Genomic DNA, 14,757 nt, shown 5'->3' with positions numbered 1-14,757 from the left:
AAATGTAACCACTGGGCTACAGGGGGACTCCTTGAGTTGGGTAGCAAATTTGACGCTACCTATATGCACATGAAATGCAGTTTTTATTGACAGGCTAACCTTCCATTGGCAAATGTGCCATGAAAAAATGACAGAGCTTTGCTCAGTTCTACAGTTCTTTTAAGGCCATTATTTAAGGTTTTCAAAACAAAACAAACTGATAACGTTTAAGAAAAAAAAAAAGTGGACAAAAAAAAAAATTTGGAGTCCCTCTGCGGCTGAACGCCATGCCCTTCCGAACCGAAGCGCGGAAATGTAACCACTGGGCTACAGGGGGACTCCTTGAGTTGGGTAGCAAATTTGACGCTACCTATATGCACATGAAATGCAGTTTTTATTGACAGGCTAACCTTCCATTGGCAAATGTGCCATGAAAAAATGACAGAGCTTTGCTCAGTTCTACAGTTCTTTTAAGGCCATTATTTAAGGTTTTCAAAACAAAACAAACTGATAACGTTTAAGAAAAAAAAAAAGTGGACAAAAAAAAAAATTTGGAGTCCCTCTGCGGCTGAACGCCATGCCCTTCCGAACCGAAGCGCGGAAATGTAACCACTGGGCTACAGGGGGACTCCTTGAGTTGGGTAGCAAATTTGACGCTACCTATATGCACATGAAATGCAGTTTTTATTGACAGGCTAACCTTCCATTGGCAAATGTGCCATGAAAAAATGACAGAGCTTTGCTCAGTTCTACAGTTCTTTTAAGGCCATTATTTAAGGTTTTCAAAACAAAACAAACTGATAACGTTTAAGAAAAAAAAAAAGTGGACAAAAAAAAAAATTTGGAGTCCCTCTGCGGCTGAACGCCATGCCCTTCCGAACCGAAGCGCGGAAATGTAACCACTGGGCTACAGGGGGACTCCTTGAGTTGGGTAGCAAATTTGACGCTACCTATATGCACATGAAATGCAGTTTTTATTGACAGGCTAACCTTCCATTGGCAAATGTGCCATGAAAAAATGACAGAGCTTTGCTCAGTTCTACAGTTCTTTTAAGGCCATTATTTAAGGTTTTCAAAACAAAACAAACTGATAACGTTTAAGAAAAAAAAAAAGTGGACAAAAAAAAAAATTTGGAGTCCCTCTGCGGCTGAACGCCATGCCCTTCCGAACCGAAGCGCGGAAATGTAACCACTGGGCTACAGGGGGACTCCTTGAGTTGGGTAGCAAATTTGACGCTACCTATATGCACATGAAATGCAGTTTTTATTGACAGGCTAACCTTCCATTGGCAAATGTGCCATGAAAAAATGACAGAGCTTTGCTCAGTTCTACAGTTCTTTTAAGGCCATTATTTAAGGTTTTCAAAACAAAACAAACTGATAACGTTTAAGAAAAAAAAAAAGTGGACAAAAAAAAAAATTTGGAGTCCCTCTGCGGCTGAACGCCATGCCCTTCCGAACCGAAGCGCGGAAATGTAACCACTGGGCTACAGGGGGACTCCTTGAGTTGGGTAGCAAATTTGACGCTACCTATATGCACATGAAATGCAGTTTTTATTGACAGGCTAACCTTCCATTGGCAAATGTGCCATGAAAAAATGACAGAGCTTTGCTCAGTTCTACAGTTCTTTTAAGGCCATTATTTAAGGTTTTCAAAACAAAACAAACTGATAACGTTTAAGAAAAAAAAAAAGTGGACAAAAAAAAAAATTTGGAGTCCCTCTGCGGCTGAACGCCATGCCCTTCCGAACCGAAGCGCGGAAATGTAACCACTGGGCTACAGGGGGACTCCTTGAGTTGGGTAGCAAATTTGACGCTACCTATATGCACATGAAATGCAGTTTTTATTGACAGGCTAACCTTCCATTGGCAAATGTGCCATGAAAAAATGACAGAGCTTTGCTCAGTTCTACAGTTCTTTTAAGGCCATTATTTAAGGTTTTCAAAACAAAACAAACTGATAACGTTTAAGAAAAAAAAAAAGTGGACAAAAAAAAAAATTTGGAGTCCCTCTGCGGCTGAACGCCATGCCCTTCCGAACCGAAGCGCGGAAATGTAACCACTGGGCTACAGGGGGACTCCTTGAGTTGGGTAGCAAATTTGACGCTACCTATATGCACATGAAATGCAGTTTTTATTGACAGGCTAACCTTCCATTGGCAAATGTGCCATGAAAAAATGACAGAGCTTTGCTCAGTTCTACAGTTCTTTTAAGGCCATTATTTAAGGTTTTCAAAACAAAACAAACTGATAACGTTTAAGAAAAAAAAAAAGTGGACAAAAAAAAAAATTTGGAGTCCCTCTGCGGCTGAACGCCATGCCCTTCCGAACCGAAGCGCGGAAATGTAACCACTGGGCTACAGGGGGACTCCTTGAGTTGGGTAGCAAATTTGACGCTACCTATATGCACATGAAATGCAGTTTTTATTGACAGGCTAACCTTCCATTGGCAAATGTGCCATGAAAAAATGACAGAGCTTTGCTCAGTTCTACAGTTCTTTTAAGGCCATTATTTAAGGTTTTCAAAACAAAACAAACTGATAACGTTTAAGAAAAAAAAAAAGTGGACAAAAAAAAAAATTTGGAGTCCCTCTGCGGCTGAACGCCATGCCCTTCCGAACCGAAGCGCGGAAATGTAACCACTGGGCTACAGGGGGACTCCTTGAGTTGGGTAGCAAATTTGACGCTACCTATATGCACATGAAATGCAGTTTTTATTGACAGGCTAACCTTCCATTGGCAAATGTGCCATGAAAAAATGACAGAGCTTTGCTCAGTTCTACAGTTCTTTTAAGGCCATTATTTAAGGTTTTCAAAACAAAACAAACTGATAACGTTTAAGAAAAAAAAAAAGTGGACAAAAAAAAAAATTTGGAGTCCCTCTGCGGCTGAACGCCATGCCCTTCCGAACCGAAGCGCGGAAATGTAACCACTGGGCTACAGGGGGACTCCTTGAGTTGGGTAGCAAATTTGACGCTACCTATATGCACATGAAATGCAGTTTTTATTGACAGGCTAACCTTCCATTGGCAAATGTGCCATGAAAAAATGACAGAGCTTTGCTCAGTTCTACAGTTCTTTTAAGGCCATTATTTAAGGTTTTCAAAACAAAACAAACTGATAACGTTGAATTCTGTAAGGGCTAGTTCAGATGCCGAACTTTTCATAAGCCGAACTTAATTCGAATGTGGATCGAGCCAAATCATCAAAACTGCACCTGTTGATTTAGACGGCGAACTTTATTTAGTTTTAACCAAATCACATCGAAATGTCAGGGATTTTTAGGCAAAGTGAAAACTGCTTTTAAAATACGTTATAATAATTTATGCATTAGGTTCGGCTCATGAAAATTTCGACGTCTGAATCAAAGCCGTTCCAAAGCCGAAATTCCCGGCTGGGTTAGGCCGGAAGAACGGCTGGGCCGTTCCAAATTGAATAACCGTTTCTAATTGATTCAAACACCGAACTTTTCATGTCATTAATTCAATGTATTTGGTTCGGCTCGAGGAAAGTTCGGCCTCTGAACTGGGCCTAAGATCCGTACTTTTAAAAGTCTTTGCCTATCGTGTACTAGCTGATAAAAGGGATCAGTCATCAAAAAGTAGCGTGGCTAGCTGGGTATTTTACGGTCAGGGGGGTTTGATGTGCTTTCTTAAACGGTCTTTTTACTCGTAATTTGGTTTGAACAGAAAAAAGAGATATTACGATATATATATCTGTCTGGATTCGCAAAAACATAGCCACAGAATTTGACTTGTCACTGATAATCTTGATACAATTCTGTCCTAGAGCTAGCTTTGGACAAGGCTCACGTAGCTCAAATAACAGCAAATAACTCTCCGGTATGCCTTTTGAGGCCAGGAAGACTAAATTCACTGTTTTTTCGTTGAATCATGAATTGCAGAATTTAATTAAGAGTGCTTTTAACATGAAATTGGAGTCTAAATCAACACGAACGCACGGATATCAAAACCGCGGCGGAGAGCTAATCTGTCGCTTTCTAAAGGCCTGCATCGTCCTAAATGGACTGAGCAAGAGCTTCCTACATCGAGAATCGATTGAACTTCAACCAAACTTGGCCATAGTTAGCAGTGAGCGAACACTCAACATGTTCTCGTTACGTCAATTATCGCCCGGAAGCCACGCAAATAAATTTCTTCCGCGCTAGCGAATCACAGACAGTTCTGATAGTTAGCTAAGCCGAAAACGCCAAAAATTGATAAAACAAGGAAATTCTACTCACGATCAGCGCTTGAACTCATGTTCTTCACTCTGCTCGTGGCCATGTTTTGCTCGCAAATAGCAATGTCCCGGATGTACTTGATTTTTGTCGAGCGCGGAACGGCATATCCAGATTTCAACAGATTTTTTTCTAAGTCTTTAGCTACATCAAAGTTCAGAGCAAATAGCACCAACAGCAGCTAGAAATGTCTCGTCCATTGCACGTTTAAGCCCTAAATTGATGTGGCTAAAGATTTTTGCTGTCTAAAGCAAGCACAACATTATCGCCACAGGGAAAACGGCCTACTGTTACGGGACTGAATGTGACCCGTACAGTTTGCACATCTCCTCAGGCCCGCCTCACGTACGATAATGGACGACGCTTGCTAGCAAATCGTTAGACTTGGGCCTTCATTGGACTTAATGATGTCCTCGGGCAGACTTCCTTTAGACAGCAAATACAGAACGCTGATCGGTTGACTCCTTCTCAGAGTCACCGCGCAAACTGAAATTGAGACGAGTGTAGTCTGGGCCAAACTTAATACCGATTGAAAAAGGGGCGGGGGGGGGGGGGCGGGGGGAGGGCGGGGAAGCGATGAATAATGAAAAAAATAGATAAATAAATGAAACATGCAGCAAGAAGTCCTCTACATTTTATGCTAGGTAAGATTTACAGGCGGCTGTCATAAGGAAAGCAAAAAAAATAAATAAATAAATAATAATAATAAAAAATAGATAAAAACCGCTTGATTTCATTAACACTGTTTTCATAAATCCAGATATATATTTGAACGGATTAAGCCTGGATGACCCAGAAAGGCCGAAAAATGAGCGTGTCTAATTTCTGTCGATCTTTCTAAAGCATCTAGAGTCAAACTAGGGAATTCCCTGACCAGTTTGGGACATTCTGTACCAATATATGTCTGGATTTATGAAAACCATGTTAAAGACTTTGCACCAAAATAGCACCAAACTAGCGGGCGTGTTTTTGGAAAATCTGTATATCTGTCCGATTTTCTAAAAAGATGCCAGCAGTTTTGAACGCCTGTATTCCGCTACCTTTTGATTTTTTTTTTGAGTAGGGAGGGGGGCTTTCCTAATGGCAGCAGCCTGTAGAGCTTACTTAGCATGAAATGTAGAGAACTTCTTTCTGCTATCTATTTTGTTTATTATTATAATTATTATTTAGCACTAACCCCCCCCCACCCCCTCCCCTCTCTGCCCTGCTTTTTTTAATTGGTTAACCCAGGGTGCACTCATCCGAATTTGCGAGGAGCGAGCACTTAAGAAAATACACCAAGTAATCTGCCTAACAGTTCCAAAACCAATCTTGTTCCCAGAGCCTTCGTTACCTTTGTCCAGCGCTGGACAGGGGCAACGAAGGCTCCCGGAACGAGATTGTTCCAAAACAGGAAAATAGGCGCAAAGGCGCTAAACGTCTTGTGACCAAACCATCAGTAATCGCTGGAGAGAAGAAACATCTGTCACCTGTACTTGTTTCCAACGGATATCCGTCCTCTTTTGTACAGAAGATCACAAAGCCAACTACAAGTCAAAGACATGATTTTGGATTCTTGTTTTTGAAAGTATTTTAATGCTTAATTTAAGATTCCCTCCTTCTTAGAATTACCACTTCCCACCCTTTCCTCTCCCGTTTCCCGCCGTTTCCCGCCGTTTCCCGCCCTTTCTCTCGCCCGCCCCGCCCCCTATTCTCCCGGGCCCCCGCCTCCCTGTTCCCCCCCCCCCCCGCCCACACACACACACTTACATTTGTTTGTGAAGGAGAATCACGGACTGACGTTACCGTGACTTTAAATCGTTACCCTTGACCGAATGAACTACCGGTAAGTTACCGCATGTAGACCGCAGCACAAAATGGAGAATAACAGGACGGCATGTAAAAGTAAGTCAGCCTTCTTAAGCTTTGAAGCAGACTTCAGCGCTATAATTTCATCAGTTCAAAACCTGCCTTTGCGGCTGAAAAGCGTCTTTGCGCTGAAGTGTCAAGTATCGGGAATATGCTAATTGGTTTAAATTTTAGTGAGATTACTCAATTTTCGAAGGCGTTTTATAAAGCGCTCGCGTAAAAACCCAGACTAATTTTTATATGGTGTGTAAGGAGAACACTTAGACACGTTGTAACCAGAAAAAACGAGCCCAATTGAACAATGGCCACATATCGAATAGTTGGTTTGTAATTATGAAGTGAAACTCGATTTGCTGAGACTATGGTGAAGCCTCAGTTATCAAAGAAAGTGTTTTGCCGTAGCAAGAAGCATCATCTAAAACCAAAAAGTAGGCATAAATAAAGTGTCAGATACTTCTCCTTTTAAATTACTTTCTTTCTTCCAGATGTTATAGGCTTTACTACTTGCGCAAAGACATTTACGACAATGTCAATTTATGTTAATTATCCTGCTATCCTTCGCCAGCGAGAGTGCGAAAATCGATTTTCTCAAATAATTCGAAAACCCGGCCGTATTTGGAGAACGAAAGCCCGAAACCATTGAAAACTTGTCAATACCTCATTACAAATTGAAAATTAAGACTGGTTTCATTTTTTGCCGTGCCCACGATTTTGGCATTTTGCTCAATTTTTCTGTGCACTTGCTCTTAAACACCTTCGAACGTGCGCACGGACGAAATGGTACTGTGTTATGGATCTCTAGCGTTCTGATAGGCTACATGGTAGCACATAGATGGCAAAGGCAAAATCAGTTATGCGCAGAATACATTCAAAGCACTTCAAAGCCCGTTTCCGCGTGGTTGGGACTCGCTAAATAATCTGGATAAGTGGGAGTTCGGATAATTGAAATAACGACTGAATAGAAAATACAATTCAGGACCACAGGGAAAATTTCACATAATCGAGATTCGGTTTATGAACGGACAGCATGGAAGTAATGCGCAGATTTATTTTAGTTTATTTTTTCTACTTCGAAAACAGGCAACAAGTAATTTCGTAGTACATAAACTGTAAAAAGGCTACTGAAATTGGTTGTTCACACAAGGGCTTTTCCGTAGTCTACTATATACTTTTACTGTATTCGTTCAAAAATCATATTTGAATGTCTTCCTCGTTCGGGAGTTCATACTTTTCTTGGTAGAGGCCCCTCATGCCATGGTGCTCTTGCACGATCCAAAGATAGTCCTGCATCACAGACCGTACATTTTCATGGGTGTTCTCCCAAGTCCAGTATAAATGGGTCCTGTTAATGGCCTGCAGGTGGCCATAGCTGGAGAAGGAATGAAAAAAAGCCAAATTGAAACAACTTAAAACAACTCTAAACTGACTTAATTCTTACGTTACTTAGACAGCCGACATTTAGGTTGTCGCGTTACGCTAAAAACTGACGGCTAAATAAATTCTCGGACACCCCAGCTAACCGTACTGTCAGTTATGTTTATCCAGAACTGAAGTTCACACTCCCCGTTATCGACTGTCAAGAAAGGAAAAAAGTCATAATACTCCCACCCCCTTGCTTTGCTTCTCCCACCCCACCCCAATGAACAACCTATGGTTATTGTACTGACCCGTAATCTTCGATGTATTTTGCCAGATCCTTTTTAGGCGCGGAACCGCTTGAAAGCTTTTCCTTTGAGCCCGCAGATCCAGCTACTATGGTCGTCAGGTAAGCTGGGTTAATATAAACGTGTTCTTTGGTTTGGTTATCCAGTTTACCGCCGTACGCTGAAATTAACACGGAGTGTCGGTTAAAGACAGCTGAATAGATATGTTTCCCAACTGCGTTCGCAACAAAAAGTGAAAAGTGATGTTCTGGCACCTGATATCTGGCAAAATACATCCACATGTCAAATTTCAGAACGAACTTCCGATTTAAATCTTGATTTCTGAGGGAAAAAAAGGGGGGTCGGAGATGCCGTCACGGACGATCGGAAATTCCCAAGATACGAGCTTACCTTTTGTCATCTGAGGCCCATCCCCATTGGCTTACCCATAGTAGCAGATATTCGTCCCCACCAACCCACCCATAGTCTTAATGTACTTCCCAACCAACCTACCCATAGTCGTAGATGTATTTTGCCGACAACCAATCAGGTGCCCGGGTCCAGTTTGAGAGTTTCTCGTGAGATCCCGCAGATCCAGCCACAATCACTGTCTTGAACTTGGGATTTACATAAACATGATTGTCCGTTGGTTTATCCACGCTTCCGTTGTAAGCTAGGTACAAAACGACAATGCGTTGTTGGGGTCGATTAAGACAATAGAACATGTGGCACTGAGAAGCTTACGACAAGAATTGATTAGTGGTGCAACCCGGCGCCTGGCGTACGATCACCGCGGTGGTGTACGACGCTGCAATGTCGCATGATTGTGAAACATGTTACCGCTTGACAAATCGCAGCTTCAGATATTGCAAATGATGAAAGTTGTTTTTGTAAGACACGGACAACGAGAGCTCAAAAAAAAAACGCACACGACAAAGTTTGTATATCGTCTAAAGTGGCCACTGAAACTTTTTACAGTGGTGCAAGAAACATACTTTATTGTTCTTGTAAAATAACTGAAAGTTTACCACAACTAAGGCCATGTTTTCATGGAATTGAAGTGGTTTCTTACAAAATGTCAATGTTTAAGTTGCGTTTGTCAGTTCTTTTATACTGGTTTAAATAAGCTACAGCTAGAACTTATACGGCAGTCAGTATGTACAAACCAGAACCAATAGTATTTGGGTTTCGCGACATTCGCTGCACTTATGCTTTTCTTACTTACTTGGGTAAAGCCGCTGGTAGTTGTGTGCGTGGCCACATAAGTGTAGGTCGACACCATACTTGTGCATAAGAGGTCCAAAATCTGAGAAGTCTGTCTTCTCCATAAACCACGCCTACAGTGATATGAAATAATTTAAGTCAACGGTTTATATCGTAGTTATTAGAAAGCGCACGTACCAGATAAAGAGGTCAAATAACCCGTTCTAGAATCTCTCCGAAGATTTAATCACGGATCGTTTCTTAAGTTCTACTGAGGCAATCTTAAAGCAGGAAGAGCTAGTCTAGAGGGAAACTGTTGGCAAATTCCGTAGAAAACTGAAGTAATGTAAGGTCCAGTGAAGCACAAGTCTAGCCGCCTCTCCGAGGTGTAGAGTGCCCAGCCCGGCTATTGTGCGGGAGGTCTGGGGTTTAACTCTCGTTAAATAAATTCCGATCAGCTTGGTCAGTGACTGGTGAACATCTCAGAAAACTGTTGCTTACACTCGTTTTCCCGTGTTTATTACTGGTTCTGATCGGATCAGTGCGTTATTTGGACTGCCGTGATCGGTCAAGCCTCGTAACATTTTGTTGAAACACCCAGCTTCCCAATCAACGTTGGGATATCTTAGTGCGGCCTAATTTTCTCGTAGATAACATCGACACGGGGGCACAGGGAAAATAAAGCTGACCTGTTTCAACAATTGTGACGAGGCTCGAAGATGTTGTGGCTTAAATTTTGGTTTCACAACAGTCATTAGAAAACACTTTCATCATTGAAGCATTGGCAACCAAATGTACCTTGTGGGCAAGAGAAACAATCCATGGCGTCTTGTCTCTGTTCTGGTTGGCCTTTATATAGGACAGAACAAAAACGACAAAACAATATACAAACAAACTAATGTGAAAACAGATGGAGGGGCCAAAAAAGTTTAGAGAGTAAACAGAGTTAGGGTGAGATGTATGACTGCTAACAGGGTAAAAAAACAAAACAAACCGTCAACGTCTGGGGTTATTGCTCATATTTAATACAAAAATTGACCTTTTGTTTTGTAATTAGACTTCACCTTAATCAAGTCAGCCTCAAGCCAGTTGAGTTGTCTCTGAATTTGACCCTGCAACAAAAAACACACATTAGCCACTGAACGTCTTTTTGAGGAAATCACAAAAACTGGTACCGTATTCATCACATAAGAAGTCTATGTTCCCTAATTATTTTAAAGCGGCAAGAGAAAATGACGAGACCTTAAAAGCGGTTAATGTATAGTGTTCCATCAGTTTAAAATTAGTTACGCCCTTAGCACTGTTTCTAACTAAACGAGTTTTTCTTAATAACTGACCGATGTCTGACAAGATCGGAATTAAAAGAAATTTCTTTGACCGTGCTTCAAGAGACAGCCAAAACATGCATAAAAGTTGAAAGGCTCCTAATACCTTATCAGAGTAATAGTAGTACACTTCAGTGTCAAAACCTACGAAATGAATGAGGCCTATATCCAGACTCCACCTACAATAAAGACAAAACAGTCAGACAATACTTCGGTGGTTGAAAGAAGCAGTGTGACGTGCTAATACTGTTTTTTGATCAGAATTGATCAATTTACTTTTTTCTTTCTTTCGGTTCTGGCTTAGCAGTGTAACTGTTCTAGTTTAGGTATTTTTTACGATAGTGCACATGATCATCAATCTTATTTCCAAAACGTCTGTCCACAAACGTCTCTTTGCATTCTGGCTCGTTCATATCCCACGCGCCGGGTTAATATTTTGCTAAGCTTACGATCTCGACGTACTCAAGACAACATAGAGGGTCTGAGGACAGACTAATTTCCAAATGCTGCGTTTCTTCTATAGCTACGTTAATTAATTAGCGTCAAGAATCAAAGTTACTTGATAGAGATTAAAGATTTTTATGGAAAAAGATGAATTACCAAAGACTCGTCTCACTTCCGCTCGTCTGTCCAACACCCAGCTCCATGTTAGAAAAACGATGAAGGTAGTGGGTGAAATTATACTTATACTAAAAGATAAAAAACACTGTTAGCCAAATTGAATAAAGCGTGCGTTGTTGTTACCGGTATGCTGAAAAAAATTATTTTGTGAAAAGAGGAAACAGTACCTCGTGATTTCCTGGGAGAACCATATAGGGTACTTTTGTGGCAATGGGCTGTATAGACCTCATAAAGCTGCAAGATTTAAAAAAGCAAAGTTAATCCTTCTCTAAGTCATCAAAACATAAATACAAATACCGAACAAAAGCATAGAACAACGCGAACTGAGTGAGAAGAAAAGAAACAAAACAACATAAATTTAATTACAAACATTGTAAAGCGCCACTGACCTCTGGAAATTAGCGCTATATAAATTCATGTATTGTATTGTATAAAAACTGAAAAGAAAGTGAAGGCGTAGACTGGCTTGTTAGAACAAAAAGACACACGGAAAAGGCGAATAACGAAGAGCTCCAGAAGTGATACCGATCAATGAACTCTGTTCCTGAAGATAAGATTCTACTGGGTTCGGTTTCCCACCACTCGTCTCTCTTGCAGAAGTCATGTCCGACTGGTGATCTATAAATACCGAGTATAGAAGAAATTTTCTCCCCGAGGCTACATCTCTCTTACTCACTTATCTCCAGTGTCTCCGTCTTTTTCGTACATGTCGTAGGCCATATCTGGAATAAAAAAAGACGTTATAAAGTTACAAAGACTCAATGACCTTTTCCATAGAGGTCAAAATAAAACTCAAATCGAAGGAAACTACAACTGACCAGAATTGTTTACATGGACAGTATCAACGCATCTTCACACAGATACATAGAGGCCGATATCATGATGTCCACGAAATTCCAAGAACTACAATAATATAAATATTATAAGAAATATTTGGAATCAGAAAGAAGAATTGCGATTGACACTGAAATGGTGAAAAGTGGGAGAAAGATTGACGCACAGGTTCACAGTATGACAGACTCGTCCAAGACATCCCAAATGTTTTTTTTATTTATTTTTCTATTTTATTAGCTTTGTAGAGGTTTGGCAGGGACATTGAAACAGCTAGGTAGCCAATTACTGCGGGCCCAGAAATAAAATATATGTAAAAAAGAAAGAAAGAAAAAGCACATTACATGCAGCACATTATTGGTACGTCTAGAAATCTTGTGGAGTTGCAATTCAAACAGATGGTTTTAAATGTTCGAGGATTGTCCGGATTGTAGTTCATTCTGACAGCACGAGAAGAAGTGATTTGAAACTAGCCAGAGCAGCATTAGCTAAGTCCATTCTGCCGGTCAGTAAGTTCCGGATTCTGATTGTTCTAATAAAAAAAAGATTTCTGATATGTTGTAGTTCTACATCTCTTAGGGACAAAGATAGGAAAGCTAGTAACAAATCGTTTGTCGACTGGTCATCGAGCCAGGCCAATCCATCGTAGGAAAAAAGATGGCGACTCGTTCATTTGCTCATTCGTAGCGTACGTAAAATTTAACGCTCATAAAAACGCGTAGAAAAGTTCTTAAATCTTCAAACATAGCATACAAAATGTCGTTAGTACAGGAACAAATACTGCCAAAATATGGTTGTGTTAGGTTAGCAAGGTATTGTGGTAAAATGTACAGCCGCCATCTTTTTTCCTACCCTTGCGTGACAAACGGGGACATGCCGGTTACGCAGAAAACCACGCATATGTCTTTTATATAGACAGTGTACCTCCGACATGAATTACGGTGTCATACCCTCCGCTGTTCACTTCCTGTATGAGTCGATTAAGACTGACAGAATTTGTGTAGCCCATGTCACCATATACCTATCAAAAAAATTAAGCACGAGGTCACAATGGAATCCTGAAACTGAACCATCTTTCCAAAACTGGTAACAAAGACCTAATAGCGCCAACAGAATTTTCTTACAGTTTGTCGAGTATGGTGACCCGTAGGTGTCACGCCAAAATTAAAAAAGCTCACGGCAAAACAAAATAACCTCATGGCAAAATAAAAAAGTTCGCACACAACAACGCTTTTCATCTTGCAATGCAATATTGAAAATTCTAAACCTTAACCTGTGGAGGCGCAGTGGGGCTCATGGTTAGTGCGCTGGACGGTCCGGGTTCCAGCCCTGGCTCGGTACACTGTGTTGTGTTCCTGGGCAAGACACTTTACTCTCACAGTGTTTCTCTCAACCCTGGTGACCCAGGTGTACAAATGAGTACCGGCGAATTTAATGCAGGGGCTAACCCTGCGATGGACTAGCATCCCATCCAGGGGGGAGTAGAAATACTCCTAGTCGCTTCATGTTACAGAAACCGGAATAAGCTCCGGCCTGATGGGCCACTTGGCTCGTATGCAGACTTAAACCTGGTACTAAGCCACCGTTAGATAAGCTGTTCAATAGAAGGCTTGATAATCTTGAAATTAATGAACGCCTGGATGAACGTCACTGAAGATTAGTGCCGATGCGCAAGTGTTCACATCTTGACAACTTGGTTTCTTGGTGTATTACAATTGAAAAACAAACCCTCACATTTTTTAAAAAAAACTCTGCACTAAAAGTCCCGAAATTTTCGGAAAACGTATGCGTGACCTGCGCACGCGAGCGTGACATGAAAACAGAGAAGAGTTATTACTGTACTCACCGCGAAGACTAGGTTTCCGTCTTTAGTTTGAAAAGACATGACTTCACTTGTTCCATCGTCCGGGACACCAACTTGGTAGTAATAGCGGGTGTTTGGTTCGAGACCTGTCAACTACACGACGTGACATAAATTAAGTAAAGAAATTGCGTGACATTGTAAATCCCAACCTGGGAATTATGCAAATCCGTTATGTAATAATTTAAATGGACACCCTTTCGTTCCTAATTGGGAAGCATTCAAGATGGAAATAATCGAATTTTTTCCGAACATTATAGGGCCAGCAATAGCATGGTTTGTGTATTACGGGCGATCACTTTAAAAGAATAGCTGACCTCGATTTTCGACGCTTCCTAGAGCCGGAAGTTGATGAAAATTCATGTGAATCGAAACCAGACGCTTAAGTCCTAATGGAGTGAAGGTTTTCATGTATATAACGAATAAACATTTTCAGTTTCAAAATCACTTAACGAACTTAACGATACTGAAATACATTAATGTCCCTGTTCAGCATTCTAACAAAGTGATACAAAAAATGCTTCTTATAAAGTTTAAAGTGGAGCCGGCCGGTGTCTGAGCAACATGAATTTTTCTAACGTTCATACCTTCACATTATGAATGGTAAAATTATGTCCTCCGGTACCAAACACGAACGAATCTCCAGTCACTTTCTTGTTTAACGTGTTAGGACTCGTGCCATATGCCACGATTGTCTCTGGCTTCAAGGTCGGCGAGGGAGTCACATAGTTAACGATTCGCTCGCTGGAAATTCCCGTAAAACCGACGTGTATTTGCTCGGGCTTGTTATCGTCTGCTTCTCCGTAACTGCAGTAGACCAGGAGATGAATGAGGAGTACAGCAAACATAGAACGAGTCATTGTCAAAAGCAATCGAAGACTTGTCCCTGCGGAACGAATGCTACGCTGAAAAGATCACGACCTCACGACGGGAGTGAGCTCATGTGACGTTCACGAGGCTGAAATGTGATTGATGTGGAGCTATTTCTGGCCAGCACAATGGGATGTGAACAATAACCATAAAAAGCGCCACTTTTTCTTCAACCCAGTTCTCCTCCCCGGTCTAATTTACTTGGCAGCTAACCGCGTCTGGGAGGAAACAGATTTTTATATTTTTGGATCTTTCGTTATTCAGATTCCAAGTGATGTTGTTTGACAAGGGTCTGAGCGCGGCTGGAAGGGCCAAGAGGGAACGGAGGGTAGGAGG

General features: G+C 41.2%; 1 protein-coding gene across 2 annotated transcripts; it reads right to left on the bottom strand.

Annotated features, from left to right (window-relative positions):
- Positions 1 to 7,097: 7,097 nt before the first annotated feature.
- On the bottom strand, positions 7,098 to 14,484 carry LOC110066052 (acid phosphatase type 7-like). 2 transcript variants are annotated; one of them, XM_020773252.2, is made up of 12 exons: positions 14,139 to 14,484; positions 13,537 to 13,647; positions 12,615 to 12,711; positions 11,536 to 11,581; positions 11,027 to 11,093; positions 10,839 to 10,927; positions 10,345 to 10,417; positions 9,978 to 10,025; positions 9,712 to 9,762; positions 8,936 to 9,047; positions 7,735 to 7,891; positions 7,098 to 7,436 (listed from the first exon to the last, which is right to left on the bottom strand). In XM_020773252.2, the coding sequence occupies exons 1-12, from the start codon at positions 14,409 to 14,411 to the stop codon at positions 7,259 to 7,261; spliced, it is 1,302 nt and encodes a 433-aa protein (XP_020628911.2). In that variant the 5' UTR covers positions 14,412 to 14,484; the 3' UTR covers positions 7,098 to 7,258. The 2 variants fall into 2 exon arrangements, with proteins under 2 accessions (XP_020628911.2, XP_020628910.2); XM_020773251.2 differs by lacking the exon at positions 7,735 to 7,891 and adding an exon at positions 8,224 to 8,383 and having other exon boundaries at positions 14,139 to 14,483.
- Between the last annotated feature and the right edge of the window lie 273 nt (positions 14,485 to 14,757).

This window comes from Orbicella faveolata, unplaced genomic scaffold (genome assembly GCF_042242905.1).
Source record: "Orbicella faveolata isolate gen_17 unplaced genomic scaffold, um_ofav_v1 contig_26, whole genome shotgun sequence".
In the NCBI taxonomy this organism is placed as follows: domain Eukaryota; kingdom Metazoa; phylum Cnidaria; class Anthozoa; order Scleractinia; family Merulinidae; genus Orbicella; species Orbicella faveolata.
The sequence above is the reverse complement of the archived record's forward strand: the minus strand, read 5'-3'. Positions and strand labels throughout refer to the sequence as shown.